Source organism: Xenopus laevis, chromosome 5L (genome assembly GCF_017654675.1).
Source record: "Xenopus laevis strain J_2021 chromosome 5L, Xenopus_laevis_v10.1, whole genome shotgun sequence".
NCBI lineage: Eukaryota > Metazoa > Chordata > Amphibia > Anura > Pipidae > Xenopus > Xenopus laevis.
In genome coordinates, this window is record NC_054379.1 from 100,639,555 (window position 1) to 100,656,058 (window position 16,504).

Sequence of the window (16,504 nt, forward strand, 5' to 3'; positions counted from 1 at the left end):
AAGAACCTCCTGGCGCCCATCTTTTGTTGTATGCACAGTAGCCTGGGGGATGTAGTTGCACTACACCATAGAGGGAACACTTCCACATAGCGAAGGCCCTGACCCTGTTGTGTGAAGTCGCGTGTAACCCATGCTTCTACTGCTAGCTGGACAGTTTAACTATTTGTGTGCTATGCAGCCCAAATAGGTGTTACAATAGTAAATGTTCATACAATGGTAAATTCATTTTTAAACCAACAATGATTTCAGTCCTACAGATGCAGCAAACTTTCATGTGATATTACACAGGACACATTTTGCACCATTGCACACCTTGGCAGAACAAGCAGTAATCAATTAAAAGGTGTAGATTAACCTTTAATTTAAGTTTATGATATATGATGTAGACAGTGATATTTTGAACCAATCTTGACTGCATTTTTTGTGTATGTTTTTTTTAAAATTTAGCATTTTGTTCAGCAGCTCTCAATTAAAATAACATTTTGCCCTAGCAACTAGGCAATGCCCCCAACAACCAAAGAACATTTTGCAAAGCTGGAAAGGGGCAGAAGAGGAAATTATTTAAAACTATAAAAAATGAAGATCAATTGAAGTATTGCTAAGAATTGGGAATTCTATAATCAGGCCCAGATTTGTGGAAAGGCCACAAAGGCCCAGGCCTAAGGCGCACAAATTAAGGGGCCGCATGTCCCCAGCTGCTTCTAAATTTTTAATGAATATTGTAGAATTGGGAGTGCAGGATTTTTAAATCTCCCAAAACCAAAGAAGTGAGCATGCATAAAGAGGAGCAGAAGTACGTGAGTCGAGTGGTAGTGTGGGGGTGGATTGACTGTCCAAGGCGACTTGGCCTTGGAGTGCCCGACTGCCAAATCTGGGCCTAACTATAATGTACTAAAGGTTAAATGGTGAAAGGTAAGCTACCTCTTTACAGAAATTATTCAAAATAAAGGCACTGCAAACATAATCTTCAGGGGTTATGACGGCTCTTTCCCAATTTACTGAATATTTTATTATTGATTTGTGGCTTGAAATGAAATGTTATGTGCCTATTACAGAATGTGTGTGGCTCTTGTCTTTTGAATCACTGAAGTGGAATGGAGATACTCTGCTGGGTATCCAGGGAACACAGTGACTTATACCCTAAAATTGGAGTGATGGATTAGTTATTCACATTTGTCTAAGAATAGTAACATAGTGGGAAATGTTGTACCACCTGTGCCAAATGTCTACATAAAGGTTGCTTCATCGATGGGTAGCATTTTCCATATTACTAACAAGAGCTGGCTACTCCATTTATGGTCAGAAGGAACACATATCAAAGAGGAATTCTCCAATGAAAATTAGTTTTGCAAGGATGTTAGAACTTTAACTGGAAAGTAAGTAGTATGTTGTTGGCAGTATGTCACATGTATGTTGGCAGTATGGACATCGTTGGCAGAAAAAGGGCTATTCCCTCTGTCTCATTCTGTATTATGTGCAGTATATATAGGTGTATCAATAATTGAGGTTTATTTCAGTCTCAGTATACAAATAAGGGATCTAATATCCAGAATGTTCATAACCTTGTGTTTTCTGGATAAGGGATCTTTCTGTAATATTTTCATACAAATACTTAAAATTAAAAATATAAACATTAAATATACCCAATAGGATTGTTTGCCTGTAGTATGGATTCATTTTATCTTAGTTTGGATCAAGTACAAGGTATTGTTTCCTTTAATAGAGAGAAAAGGGAAATCAGTTTTAAAAATATGAATTATTTGATTAAAACAGAGTCTAGGGAGGTGGCCTTCCTGTAATCTGGAGCTTTCTGAATAAGGGGTCCATACATATATGGGTCCCTTATCCAGAACCCCTTTATCAAAAAAGCTCAGTCAAAATCATTTCCTTCTTCCTGTAAAAATCCAGAACCCCTTTATCAAAAAAGCTCCATCTCCCATAGTCCATTTTAAGCAAATAATTTCCCTTTTCTTGTTATAATATAACAAAACCTTGTACTAAGTCCAAGCTGCATGAAACCATATTGGTGGCAAACCAATCCTATAGGGTTTATTTAATGTTTATATGATTTTTAGTAGATTTAAGACTTTATCCAAAAAAAACCCCTAGGTCCAAAGCATTCCAGGTCATGGGTGCTATACCTGAACAATATACTGGTGTATGTTATTATCAATACACATGGACATTGCCTACCCTCTGACTAACAGAATGACATTTTTGAGGCATATGAATAAGAACATGCATGTGTGGAAGAATATTTTTTACATATATTAAACTTGATTAGCCTTCAATGCTAATGTAGGGATGTGAAAATTTAGACAACCTCACATATTATTGACAGGCACAACCCTAGTAATATGGACGCCTAAATGGGTCCTAATGGGGACCTTGTGTTTTAGCTATGTTTATGTAACCCCTGTAGTTCTCACAGTGTATGCTAGATGGTACTGTGGCATAGTATAAAGGTCCTGGAAACCATGTGTCTGGGTCCATAACTTTAGCCCAACCAAACAGGTTGGAAGGGAATGGGTAGTGGATCCTAGGAGCGGTGGCCCTAGTAAAGTGATAGCATACTCTTTTATAGATCACTCTAGGAGTGATAGACAGGTTATGTTGTTGAGCAGCTCAAGGCTCCGACAAGGAGAAGGAGAGGGATTAAGATCCCTGGGTAAAAATAACCCAGAATAGGGACCAAGTGTTGAGACTAGGGATGATAGGAATTCCTCTAGATTCGTTTTAGGGTGATCCTGAAAACTGGGCAATACCTCTTGACCCGCTGTGTAACCCTCTGCTGATGCATCCCTGGCCCATAGGGATCCAGCCTATAATTGTACTGTGAGTATATGCTGCCTTTATGCTATTTGTGCTTTATGCTCCATTGTGGATATTTGCTACTGTAAATAAATACTGTTTCTTGGTTAAGCATCAAAGAACCTCTGGCGCCCAATTCTTGTGCATTGGTACACAGTTATAGTTACACTACACCATGCTTCCACCCCGTTGAGAGGGCTTACCCCTGAGGAAAGAGGGTCTCATTTGTGGTACCACACCACATGAAAAGTAGCTCCTATTGACCACAGTAGTGTCAATGTACTATAACGCTACACTGATAAAGAGAAAATAAATATAGAGTTTTGAACCAAGTTATAAACGAGGTACATTAGTTAACATGTAAGTACTCCCAAAATATGTTGTCAAAATAATACTGGCTTCTAGTTTATTTACATACTGTGTATTTGCTCGGGTACTTTACACGGCTCAGTATCTTATTAATGATCACATAAGTTCTTAGTGCTGTACTGTGCAGATTAATTTCAAGGATTTTCTAGTTCATTAGAAAATATGCACAAAGAGAACACTAGATGGCTCTGTAATATCACTTTTGTTCTTCTTTCAAGTCCCCTGTGCCTTTCAGATGTCACATTTTTATTCTGGCTACATATTAAGGACCAGATTTGAATAAATCAGTTACTCTGCATTTACCTCAACGTCACCCTGTGAATAATTTACAGTTATCTCGAAAATGATGGAAAATTACTGAGCTCAACTTATAAGGAACACTTTACAAATGACAAAGCCTTAGGCGTTTGCTCAGGATAAGCTAGAAGATCTAAAAAAAAAAACTCAAATTGGATATTGAAATAATTGAAAGTTCATCATCTGAGAAAAGGTCACACGCATGGAAAGAATGCATTTGTTAATTATATCAACATCATGTAATGCTAATAAATAGCCTTACAGAAATCTGTGCATTTTAAAGTTCCTAACTAATGGGATGGAGCTACATGCTCTGAATGTTACTATTTCATTTTACAATATGAATACAATTATATTATTTTCCCTTCTGCAGGAGAGACAAAATATATATTTTATTGTTAAAATATCGAGTCCTAGTCTTTCAAGCTCGTTCTTGCTATCGCTGGCATTTAGCTCAGTTAATATTTCAGTCTGATCCCTACTGATATCATCATAGTGAAATATTGGGTGGCTGCAGAGAGGTCACATGAGTTTGATAGATATCACTGCCTATAAAGACCCAAGGCAATAGTTATGTCCATGAAAAGGATATTAAAGAAACGAACAGTCTGTAACAATGCACAAAGCAAATATTAGATTTTACAGCTATAAAGAGCTGGATTTGAGGGGATCTAAAACCATTTTTTTTACATAATGAAAAAAATAGTTATTGTAAATATCTTTCCATTAAACTTGAATTAACTTTTTTTCATGGAAAGAAAGTTATTTGTAAACATAATTGCATTTCACAGCAACATCTGTCTGGCTATTGATATTTTCTCCGCAACTGGTTCTGACTCATGAAAAGACATATATGTATCTGCTGCATTGTTTCAAGGGTCAGAGAACGGAAATGGATTAACAAACACTGCTTTTAAAACTACTTAACATGTTTAAACTATACAAAATATGTTATTCAAGGTGTCGGTGTTTATATGAATCACTAACTAGGGTTAGCGGGCCACCCACAGCAAGCATTTTGGTTATAATGAACCCAGCCAAAAGGCTGCTGATATTATACCCCATTGTTGCACAAGTAGTTATTGCTTTATATGACGTCTATAAAGACATCAACTAAACACATTTGTGCACAGACTCCAGGCAAAATGATCATTATAATTTTTATCAAGTACTCTGGTATTTATTGTAGAGAAGGTTAATTTATCTATGAATAAGGGGTATGACACATGGTGAAACCCAAGCCCACCACTGCTGCCTCCCCTTCTGCTAAACAGAAAACATGTGACATGAACAAGTGATTGTCAGGCCAAGAGCACTGTTGCATTTCCTATTGAAGTGAAAGTGAGGTTGCACTGGGGGATTCAGATTCATTATTTGATAGGAACAAACATACCAGATTATATAAATTAATAAACATAATAAAAACAATACAACATGGTGGTGGGTATGGTAAAAAGAGGAAGGAACAGGTGCTGAATCAAAAGCAGAAAGTAAAACAGAACAGTCAACAAGTATATAAGAGAAAACATGAAAATAACTAAATACAATCTCAATGTAATTCAACATAGATTTAAATGTAAGATTGTTCTCTAAAATATGTTAAAGAGTCCTGAAACAAATATAAAATGAATTGGGGAATATATAATCCCCTGCAATGTTGAAATCCTCCAGTTTTAGCAGAGTTGCCCATATATTATACTAGGTGGATAGGTCCACCAGTCTGAAAATGTAGAACAATGATTCATTACTAGTGATGGGCGAATTTGTCCTGCTTCGCCTAAAAATTTAGCGTGAAAAATTCACAAAACACGAATTTTGCCGCCCATGTCAATTCTGACGCCGGCGTTAAAGTCAATGGGCGTCCGAATAATGTTGCCGCGCGGAAGTTTTGACACAAGCAACTTTTCCGACGTGCGTCCAAAAATTTTTTATACCAGTCAATTTTCGCATCAGTTTAGCGATTTTATTCGCCATTGGCGAAGCGAGGAAATTTGCTGCAAATTCACGCCTGGCGAATTTATTCGCCCATCACTATTCATTATTATTGTTATTTAAACAGTGTCTATATATTCTACAGCAGTACAGTGATTATACATCATCCCCATCAGTGCCTGGCACAGTGAAGCTAAAACAGGGCTTAATTTACTATACATAAAGCATAAGTGACTGGCTCTACTGCTCAGTCTGACAGTTGACTGCTACTACAAAGTGTAAAGGCAAGCTGCAAAAAAATATATGCAGTTTTATAACATGCTGGTTGCTATGTTCGCAACTGCAGAAAGAATTAGATGTATACATGTATATACCAACATATAAATACTGGATGCCAGTGAAAATCTGCTCAAATAACTGGCATTTTCACACTGCCAGTTGGAAGATGAGTACCACTACAGCATTGTCACTTTCTGGCAAATAACTGCAAGTTTTTACACACTGGCTGCCAGAAAAATCTGTGTATATAACTTTGAAATTATCGTATAAAAGCTCACAGTGGAAGAGATATGTGTCACACTTTGTATTTGTAATTTTCACATACATACTAGCTGCCAGATTAAAGATGGGTACATACAGGTATATCTATGGCATTATTAGCAGTCATCTGGCAGTATAAAGCTGGCAATACAACGATGGCATTACTATATACTAAATGCAAGTATTACTTCAGTATTGTTATAAAGCATTGCTGCCAGTAAAAAGATTAATATATAATTGTGGCAGTGTTGCATGCAAGCTACTATTATAAAGTTGAACATCTAACTATGGCATTACTACATACTGGCTGCCAGTGGCAAGATGGATAAACGACTGTGTCAAATATATAAGTGTATATTATCTGCATGTTTATAACTAAACATATAACGGAAATTAAATACACTGGGTGCCAGAATAAAGCTTTGCATGTAGCTGCAGTATAACACACTCCCTGACAGTTTAAAGAAAGGCATTTATAGCTGTGGCTATTTTGGCTGCTGGAGTAAAATACAGTACAGTGACTGTGGCATTATGACATAATGGATGGCAGCATAAAAGTGGACATATAAATAATGCATGAGTGATGTGAACTGCTGATATTTTATATACCTTGCACCCTCTGGATTACTGTGGATTACATGGATTTGTGTCTGCAGCAATACAGGCATTATATTATATGCATATATTTTAGAAGAATTGTTAAGGATTAGGTGCCAATGTGCCTACAGGTTTGCTGAGTTTATGGACCTGTGGGATTAGTTTGGATTATGTGCCAGTGTGCCTGTATGATAACTGGAGATTATATAGTAATATATCTATATACAGGATTATTGGGGGGATTATGTGCAAGGGTACCTGCACAATTCATGGAGGTTACATTGGTATATATGCACATGGGATTACAGGGGTTACTAAGGATTATCTGTTAATATGGTTAATATGTACATGGGAATGTTAGGTGTTATGTGCCAGGGTACCTGTAAGATTATTGGGAATGATATGATATATGGGATTAATATAGATTATGTATACTTCTGCAGGATTACTAGTGTTTTGGTGTGATTTTATGTATAGAAATACTTGAAATTCACTGGGGGAAAATGCACATATGCCTGTAAAATGACAGGTACAAGAGTTGGTACCTACCAGGTTAGGTACCAAAATGTTTATGGGATTACTGGATATAATATAAATATTTTTGAAACATTACTATGGATTATGTTCCAATGTGCTAGCAAGGTTACTATGAATTACTTACTATATATTTAAGAAATGTTTGAGTTACAGTATTTGCAACTGTTTGCAAGGTTGCTAGAGCTTTTGAATTTGCAGAGCATTATGTGCATACATTACTAGAATTGTTACTGTGAATTATCTATTTAGGATTATAAGAGATTATGATCATATGTATCCACAGGATTACCATGAATTATGTTCATATGTGTGTACAGGATTACTGGTAGCAGTGCCGTGTGCAATCAGTACAACAGGTAGGGCATGATGCAGTGATACCATGATGACCATAAGGCTGTATGGGTGTATAGAACCTGTATGGGACACCAAGTTTTCTGACGGCAGCACAGCTAAGAAAGAGAACTCTGCTGTGGATCTAATGCACCGTAACAGCTTTGATTGGGAGATACAGTTAAATCAAGAAGAAGACTACAGAATTCGGACTGCTCTGCTCTGAAAAGACACTCATTCTCACTCACTTAAGTTATCTTCTCACTTGATACAAGTACAAATTATTCTACCATTGCTTTTTTTTACTATGCATACATATAAAACATAAAATAATCACACACCTTAGAGAGTAGTCAGTCTCTGTTTCACATACCCATAGCATCTGCTTTCTGTACCACAGCACTGTGCCCAGCTGCCCTGAGCATTCCTATCATTTCATGCTGCAGTGGAACATAATGTATTTAGGAAGCCCCACTGCAGAATCATACTATTATCTATTTTATCTGTCCAATACATAGCAATAAATATCCCTAGAAAATATGACGGAATGAACTTGCCTTCGGACTCAAAGCACCTTCTATTGTGCAGGCACCAACATCTTTGTGCCATTATCACTCTCCGATCGATGTAATGCCAAAAGGAAACAGGTAAAACTTCAACAATGTTCCTCTTTACTCCGACATCCCATTGAGCTCAAAGAAAGGATGTCTATGATATGACTTACCTAGTATATTTCCAATAAGAGCAATGATGAAGACTATGATATAGCCAACGATTAGCACCCATTCATATGGTTTTGGGTGCAGATACTCCCTCCAAAGATAGCGAAGAAATTCATCATCATAATCAGCATTTGGATTTAGAAAGGGCTCCTGTGTCCCATTTAGATCTTGTTCGGACCAGTTCCTATAAAGTAGATGATCAAGTTTGGCTCCTTGCATGCTGCTGTTCATCTGACGGCTCCCAGTGCTTCTCTCTGCTGCTGCTAACATTCATGAAGTAATAATTAGAGGGGCATGGATAACTGCAGATTTAGAGCCGAGGCATGAAACACTTTGCCCTGCACACCCTGTGGAACAGCTGGAACAAGTGGAGAGTGGAGGCTGCTAGAGCCCCAGCAGCTTTACATGAAGCACACACACATCCCGGGCAGGCACAACCTTGATTGGGATTTGACATCCTCTCTGCTACCTTGTGAGAACACTCAAGTCACACAAAAGCCCGAACAGCCTTGAGGGTGGGGTTTGCGCCGAGCATGAATCAGCCTCTGCTCCAGGGTCCTAATATTATCAAATAACAGGGACTTGCTGCTCATTCAGTTTCATAAAAATCCATTCAAATGATGGCTTTCTCATGCTCTAGCGTCAGCTAATAATAGAAACTCTAAAATTGTTATCCCATAAATGATATCCCGGCACATGCTGTAACTGTTCTGTTTTTTGGAGCCATTTATTGCCACCTGCTTTCTCTGCTAATTTATTTTTGTCTCCTTTCTTATACTCCCCCCTAGTCTATTGCCCTGGATTTTCAGCTTTTCGCCAAGAGTTACAGTGTATTACACACACATATTATACACAGATATGGAATCCATTAACCGTACACCCACTATTCAGAAACCTTCATTTTTAATTTCAAACAAGTTTTGATTACTTATCAAAAATGACATCCCTTTTCTCTGTAATAATAAAACAGCACCTTGTACTTAGATATAATTAATTCTTATTGGAGGCAAACAATCCTATTGTGTTTATTTAATGTTTATTTATTATTATGTTTATTTAATGTTTACATTCTAAAGTTTATTTTTAGTAGATCCAGTAGATCCAAATTATGGAAAGACCCCTTATCCAGAAAACCCCAGGTCCTGAGCAGTCTGGATAACAGGTCACAGGAACATTCCTTTCAAAAGTTAAATGTTTGAATAGCAGTAAATAAACAGGTACTTTGCTCATGGGAACTCTCCCAATTATCCTGGTGCCCTAAGTAGCCTCATGGGTGTTGTCCGTGTTATACTATCTCAGGGTGGTCTCCCCTTTTCCTGCAAACACATACACCCATAATACTTAGTAATCCTGCATCTGAATAGCCACATAATTCCAAATGATCCTTAAAGTACATGACTCCAGTCAACTTGCAATGCATATGCACACAAACCATAGTATTTCTGTTAATATAGTGAATAAATTACCCCCTCTTGTAAAATATAAGGATTTTATAAATTACTGATGAGTTCCATGACAATATAAAAACACGAGGTCAAAGGCCCAGGTCATGGAACTCCGAAGTAACTTGTAATATCCTCATATTTGCAACAGGGGGAACTTTATTTATTATAATACACAAGTTTCAGTGAGTCGTGTGACAGAAACGACATCACTAAGCTCCGATTATAAACAATGACATCACTAAGCCCCGTTTATTTTTTGACCATGCCTGTTTTTGCAGCCCCCTGACTACCATGTTCATTTTACTAAATTTGGCAGGCTAAGAAAGTTTGAACACATTTCTGTGGTCTTTATGTATTATTACAGTTTTGCTAATGTAAGGGTGAATTGCCCTTTAAGATGCAAGTTACAGTTTCCCCAAGAGACCTACTTATCTTAAATTGTTACAATTGTTTCTTTGCTTATCTTAAATTGTTACAAAAGTATCTAAGTGCACCTGCCACATATTCTGGGCTCTCTGCCAAAAGCCAATTAAGTTTTAGAAACGTATCTTTTTCTGGCTGTTCAGTACAGGAAATCAAAGAGAAAGTCGGGACATTTTAGTAACAATTTGGAACGGCTGGTTGAGCTGTCAAAATCAGAACTTTCCCCACGAAAAACGGGACAGTTGGGAGGTATGCAATTGTATCTATTTTTACTCTTCAGGGGCAAACACAAATGATCCTATAATACTAAAAGTACATATTTTCTTGTGATCCTGCAGACATAGATAATTTCAATCTCCAGTAATCTTGTAGTCACAGTAATCGCACAGAAAAATATACACATAAACTCCAGTAATTCTACATACTACATTGAATGCAGTTCCCAGTAATCCTTCATGAGCATATGCAGATATAGGTGCTCCTGAAGACATATTCACACATAATCCCTTATAATATTTCAGGCAAATTTAGACATAATCCTTTGTAATTGTACAGGAATTCTCACAGATGACTGGCACATTGGCACATAATAAGTAATCCTGCAGACATTTAGCACCCTGAAATAGTATCCTCATCTAGAGAGATCTCTCCTTCTCGGCAAGAGTAGGGGGACCTCCCATTACTGGAACCTTCCTTTTTTGGGGGATAGTAGCGAAACATAACTAGTACAAACTATGGGCCTCATTTTATATACATATAATTTTCTTGGAAAATGTAAAAATTCTCTGTTTCTGTAGTTTCCACCTTGGCCAGTGTGCATACCTCCCAACTGTCCCGATTTTTTCACAGGATAGTCCTGATTTAGACAGCTGAGCTCTCAGTCCCGGATTGCTAGTGAAATGTCCAGAGTTTCTCTTTGATCTCCTGCACTGACGCAAGTTTCTGACATTTAATTTAAAAAGGAGGCTCTAGACATAGAGCCCAGAACACTCAGCACCTACACTTAGATACATTTGTAACTATTTAAAGGAGAACTATTGCAAAAATGAAAATTTGATATAAACGTTGTCATACTGAAATAAGCTACTTTCTAAATACAATCAATTAAATACTCTGCATTGTTTCTTATTGAAACTATTTATTGGATCTAACTGTCAAAGATTATCTGACACCCAACTCCTGCATGAAGACAGAATGTGGAGAAACAAATGCTGAGAGAGAGAGAGATAGTGAAGATAAATAAACTTGATTATTTAAGAAACGGCACAACATTTTTAATTGATTATACTGTATTTAGAAAGCATCTTATTTCAGTGTACTGAAGCTTATATTACATTTTCATTTTCGCTATAGTTCCCCTTTAAGATAAGCAGGTTTCTAGGGAGAACTGAGGTTTTCATCTTAAAGTGCAATTCACCTTTATTAGCAAAACTGTAATAACTGATAAAACATGGCCCTAGAACCCAAGAAATGTGTTCAAACATACTATAACCTGCAAAATTTTGTAAAATGGATTTGGTATTTAGGGGGTGTGGTCATAAAATGGGCACGTTCCAAAAAATGTCACCGCCCTACAGGCAAAAGATCTTTTTGTCCCTCTTTCCATTTTTCAAATGTCAGGAGGTATGCAGTGTTTTGCACCTTCAAGTATATGCTTCGAGAATGGCCCCATGTATTTAATTAGTCTCCCTAAACACAAAAAGTAAAAGTCCACGGAAATTATAGTTTAAGATAAATCAATATCCTGTACAGATTATTCTTAAAGAAATGCTAATCTATTAAACTGTCAAAGCTCAGAGGTTACATGGCTTGTGCGTTGTCATGCGGCCCATAACGAAACGTTTACTATTCCTGTCTTTGGTGTTTCATTCTGGCAGCTCAGTAATCCAGGTGCACATCCTGAACTGTTACAATTTGCTACATTAGTTGTTATATTTCTCAGTAGCATCTGTGGAATATCAGCAACTATTTATATCAATTATAACAGCTGCCTTTAATGAAATCAATGCATCAACTAATGTATCAATCGGTAACCTCCCTCCCAGCCCAGAGCTGCTTTAGAAAGACATAAGAAGGTGGAAAATGAAACTTTACATTTAAAAAAACCTTTGCAAATAGAAAGGGAAAGTAATTGAAAAACGTCTTTATTTCTGGTGAACTAGTGAAAACAACTAAACTGAAAAAAGTGTCTGAAGGTGAACAACCCCATTGAAACCACTGGCTGTACCTTGCACTGGATGCAAAAGTGCAAGGCATGAAGGAAAGAGCAATGCTAAAAAAGATGCAAGGGAGAACTTAACCTGCCGCAAGCAGCTGGCAAATATAATCTTTTTAGGGCCTTGTAATCCCCATTATAAATAGTGGGTAAGCTAGAGGTGTGCAATGGGATGTCCATGTGCCACCCAACTTTAACCCCTGTTACAACACAGGTAGTATGCTCTATTCCAGGATAGAAAAAATACTTTAGACACTAAGGGGCACATTTATCAAGGGTCGAATATCGAGGGTTAATAATCCCTCGAATTTAAATCCTTCGAATTCGTATATCAAATTGGAAGGATTTAGCGCAAATCCTTCGATCGATCGATCGATCAAAGTAAAAATGGTTCGAGCGAACCATAAAATCCTTCAAATCGATACGATTTTAAGCGATCGATCGAAGGATTTTCTTCAATCAAAAAAAGGCTAGAAAAGTGCTGGGGAAGGTCCCCAAAGGCTAACATTGTACCTTGGTAGGTTTAAACTGCCAAAGTATCTAGTCAAAGTATTTTTTAAAGAGACAGTACTATGACTATTGAATGGTCGAATAGTCGAACGATTTTTAGTTCGAATCGTTCGAATCGAAGTCGAAGGTCGTAGTAGCCTATTCGATGGTCGAAGTACCCAAAAAAATACTTCAAAATTCTACGTTTTTTTAATTCGAATCCTTCACTCGAGCTTAGTAAATGTGCCCCTAAATGCAAATGTATGGGAGCATGGTGCAAAATATAAAAAAAAGTGTTACCTGTTTATGCACATTGTCTGTTTTTGAAATTAGACTTTCCATGCTTTAATATCTGTGTATTATCTATACACAATGGGGCACATTTATCAAAGAGTGAAGTTAGGGATCACCACAGTCCATTAGTGGGAAATTCCACCACTCTCCATTCATTTCTATGGGATTTTTAAGTGAGTATTTTTTGATGGTTGAAAAAGGAAAGTTCACTCTTTGATAAATATTCCTTACAAAATGCTATAGAAATTATAGAACTTTTTTGGTTGAGGTATGTATTTGTTTCTGTGTGTGCAAAACAGATGTGTATTTTTAGCTTTTGAAAAATAACTTTCCATTTTCCCATGTATCTGTCTCTACTTCATCTACTTAAAGGGATACTATCATGAGAAAAAAACATTTCTTTCAAAATGAATCAGTTAATAGAGCTGCTCCAGCAGAATTTTGCGCTGAAATCCATTTCTCAAAACAGCAAACAGATTTTTTTATATTCAATTTTGAAATCTGACATGGGGCTAGACATTTTATCAATTTGCCAGCTGCCCCAAGTCATGTGACTTGTGCTCTGATAAACTTCAATCACTCTTTACTGCTGTACTGCAAGTTGGAGTGATATCACCCCCCTCCCTTTTCCCCCACCAGCAGCCAAACAAAAGAACAATGGGAAGGTAACTAGATAACAGCTCCCTAACACAAGATAACAGCTGCCTGGTAGATCTAAGAACAACACTCAATAGTAAAAACCCATGTCCTACTGAGACACATTCACTTACATTGAGAAGGAAAAACAGCAGCCTGCCAGAAAGCAGTTCTCTCCTAAAGTGCAGGCACAAGTCACATTACCGGGGGAAGCTGGGAAATTGACAAAATGTCTAGCCCCATGTCAGATTTCAAAATTGAATATAAAAAAATCTGTTTGCTCTTTTGAGAAATGGATTTCAGTGCAGAATTCTGCTGGAGTAGCACTATTAACTTATGCGTTTTGAAAAAAATATGTTTTCCGATGACAGGATCCCTTTAAAGGAAGGATAGCTAGATGCTTTCTAATATATTTCCATAACTTCCAATGTAGTGTCCATTAACGACTGTAGATGACATAATCAGTTTTATAGAATCCATGCCAACTAATTGATCCACCTCATGTGAAGAGTTGGACAGCACCCCAGGAAACATGTGAGTTTTCAAAGATGCAGAACATGTGAGGACAAAGGTAGAAATATTAAATAGCTGCAGAGAATGCTGTTGCTGGGATCCAACAGATATAAATCTGAAGTGAGTCAGTATACAGGTACAGAATGCAAATGATTTACATCCTTATGCACGGAAAATTGAATTATCACAGAGGTTCACTGCTGATTTCTCTTTTGTTGCAAACGATATGGTTATTGTTTTTTAAACTCATTTGTTTGACAATTGCATAGTCTATAAACATGTGTTTCTATTTTTTCGTGTCTGACTTTTCTGTGAATTCCATGTAGCAATTTACTAGCTATGGTCTGAAAAAAAAAAATCTATAAACTAGTTCAAGTATATATTAAGTTGTATGGATTTGTTTGCCTGATTTGACTCCATCAACTCCATGTCTGTGCTTTGAAGAAAGGTGAGTTAATTGTTTCATCAATGTGTGGTTCATGGCTTATTCTTTGCAGAGAAGAAAGAGAGACTGGGTTAGGCTGTATGTGGGTGGGATGTGGATTACAGAATAAGTCACTTGACAATAGCAGGTTTAATATGGCTTCACTTTTTGTGTAGACCTCTGTAAGTAGGGTTTTATAAAGTAGGGTTCATTCATGGCTGCAAGTGCAGTTGCTGTTGCGTTAATTGGGTGAATTGACCATTTTTTCCAATAATTTTTATTTTTGTTATATGAACAGATCATAACAGCAATCTACACCAATTCTGTTCAGTTATACAGTATTGTACCTGGCAGAATAATATTTAAAAATACAAGTATGATTTTTTTTCTTAATTTAAATAACAGTGTACAATAACAACGTTGCATTAACATCATTCATTAAAGAGACTAGCGATCTAACATTCAAAGCTGCTCCTTGCACCAGTGCATCCACAACAATCTGCATGAACTCTACGCAGTAGCTCCACTACTATCAGAGCCCAAAACACAATTGCACCCAAAGAATTGAGTGCAAAGGTCATTTTAATGACGAGCATCAGAAATTAAATGGTGGTTGCAGTCATAAATGACTCTTTGTGTCTCTCTGTCATATATTTGTTTGTAAAAGTATATGAATAATGAGTAGCTCAAAAGAATTTTAGTGAAATAATGCAGTGATGTTTACATCATGGGTCTAATTTACCATTTACTAATTACTACAATACAAATACAACATCACTTAGAGGCACATAATTGTTCCCCTCTTAATAAGGGGGTCATAGTTACATAGTTAAATTGGGTTGAAAAAAGTCCATCAAGTTCAACCCCTCCAAATAAAAACTCAGCATCCATACATTGCACATTGGTGTCCCATTCCCGCCTCTTACATATCCCCTAATTTGCCTGTTATTCAACCATGAAAGTTAGAGAGCACCAACAGGCCCCACACCATGTAGTATGGACATGGCTGCCTTGCACCTCTTGTTGATGTGCTCTGCCCCTTTCAGCAGAGCAACTTTGCAGAGCACTGATACCCCCTGAACGTAGGTCCTTTCTGAATAAGCACTAAGGGTGCTATTCTGATCCGATTGGTGCTTTAGTTTGGGACATTCACAAATAAAATGCTTTGTCACTATGAAGAAATAATATTATTAATAATATTAATAATAGTATTTTTTGTACTTCAGAAATGTCATTTCAGAACTACAGCACATCACACCCCTCCCTACTCTCAGATAAATTCTATATACCCATATCTATACTAACTAAAGAGTTTAGTATCCACAATAGTCTTTGATATTCTGTCTGTCCAAGAAATCATCCAAGCCATTCTTAAAGGCATTAACTGAATCAGCCATCACATCATCACCCGGCAGTGCATTCCACAACCTCACTGTCCTGACTGTGAAGAACCCCCTACATTGCTTCAAATGAAAGTTCTTTTCTTCTAGTCTGAAGGGGTGGCCTCTGGTACGGTGATCCTCTTTATGGGTAAAAAAGTCCCCTGCTATTTGTCTATAATATCCTCTAATGTACTTGTAAAGTGTAATCATCATAATTTAAAGTCTTCCATCCCCTTAAACAGTTTAGTTGCACGTCTCTGCACTCTCTCCAGCTCATTTATATCCCTCTTAAGGACTGGAGCCCAAAACCGCACTGCACACTCCAGGAGAGGCTTTACCATGGACCTATAAAGAGGCATAATTTTGTTTTCATCCCTTGAGTTAATGCCCTTTTTTATGCAAGACAGAACTTTATTTGCTTTAGTAGCCACAGAATGACACTGCCCAGAATTAGAAAACTTGTAATCTAAAAAAGAGGGGGTCAATCAATTAAATACTCTGCATTGTTTCTTATTGAAACTATTTATTGGATCTAACTGTCAAAGATT

At 37.1% G+C, this 16,504-nt stretch overlaps 1 protein-coding gene across 1 annotated transcript in view; it reads right to left on the reverse strand.

Moving 5' to 3' along the window:
* Positions 1–9,143, reverse strand: part of hcrtr2.L (hypocretin (orexin) receptor 2 L homeolog) — a 49,821-nt gene extending 40,678 nt beyond the window's left edge. Inside the window, exon 1 of the mRNA XM_018263468.2 lies at positions 8,138–9,143. Within this exon, the coding sequence (XP_018118957.1) occupies positions 8,138–8,405 (268 nt within the window). The 5' untranslated portion in view covers positions 8,406–9,143. The remainder of the gene's footprint in view (positions 1–8,137) is intronic.
* Between the last annotated feature and the right edge of the window lie 7,361 nt (positions 9,144–16,504).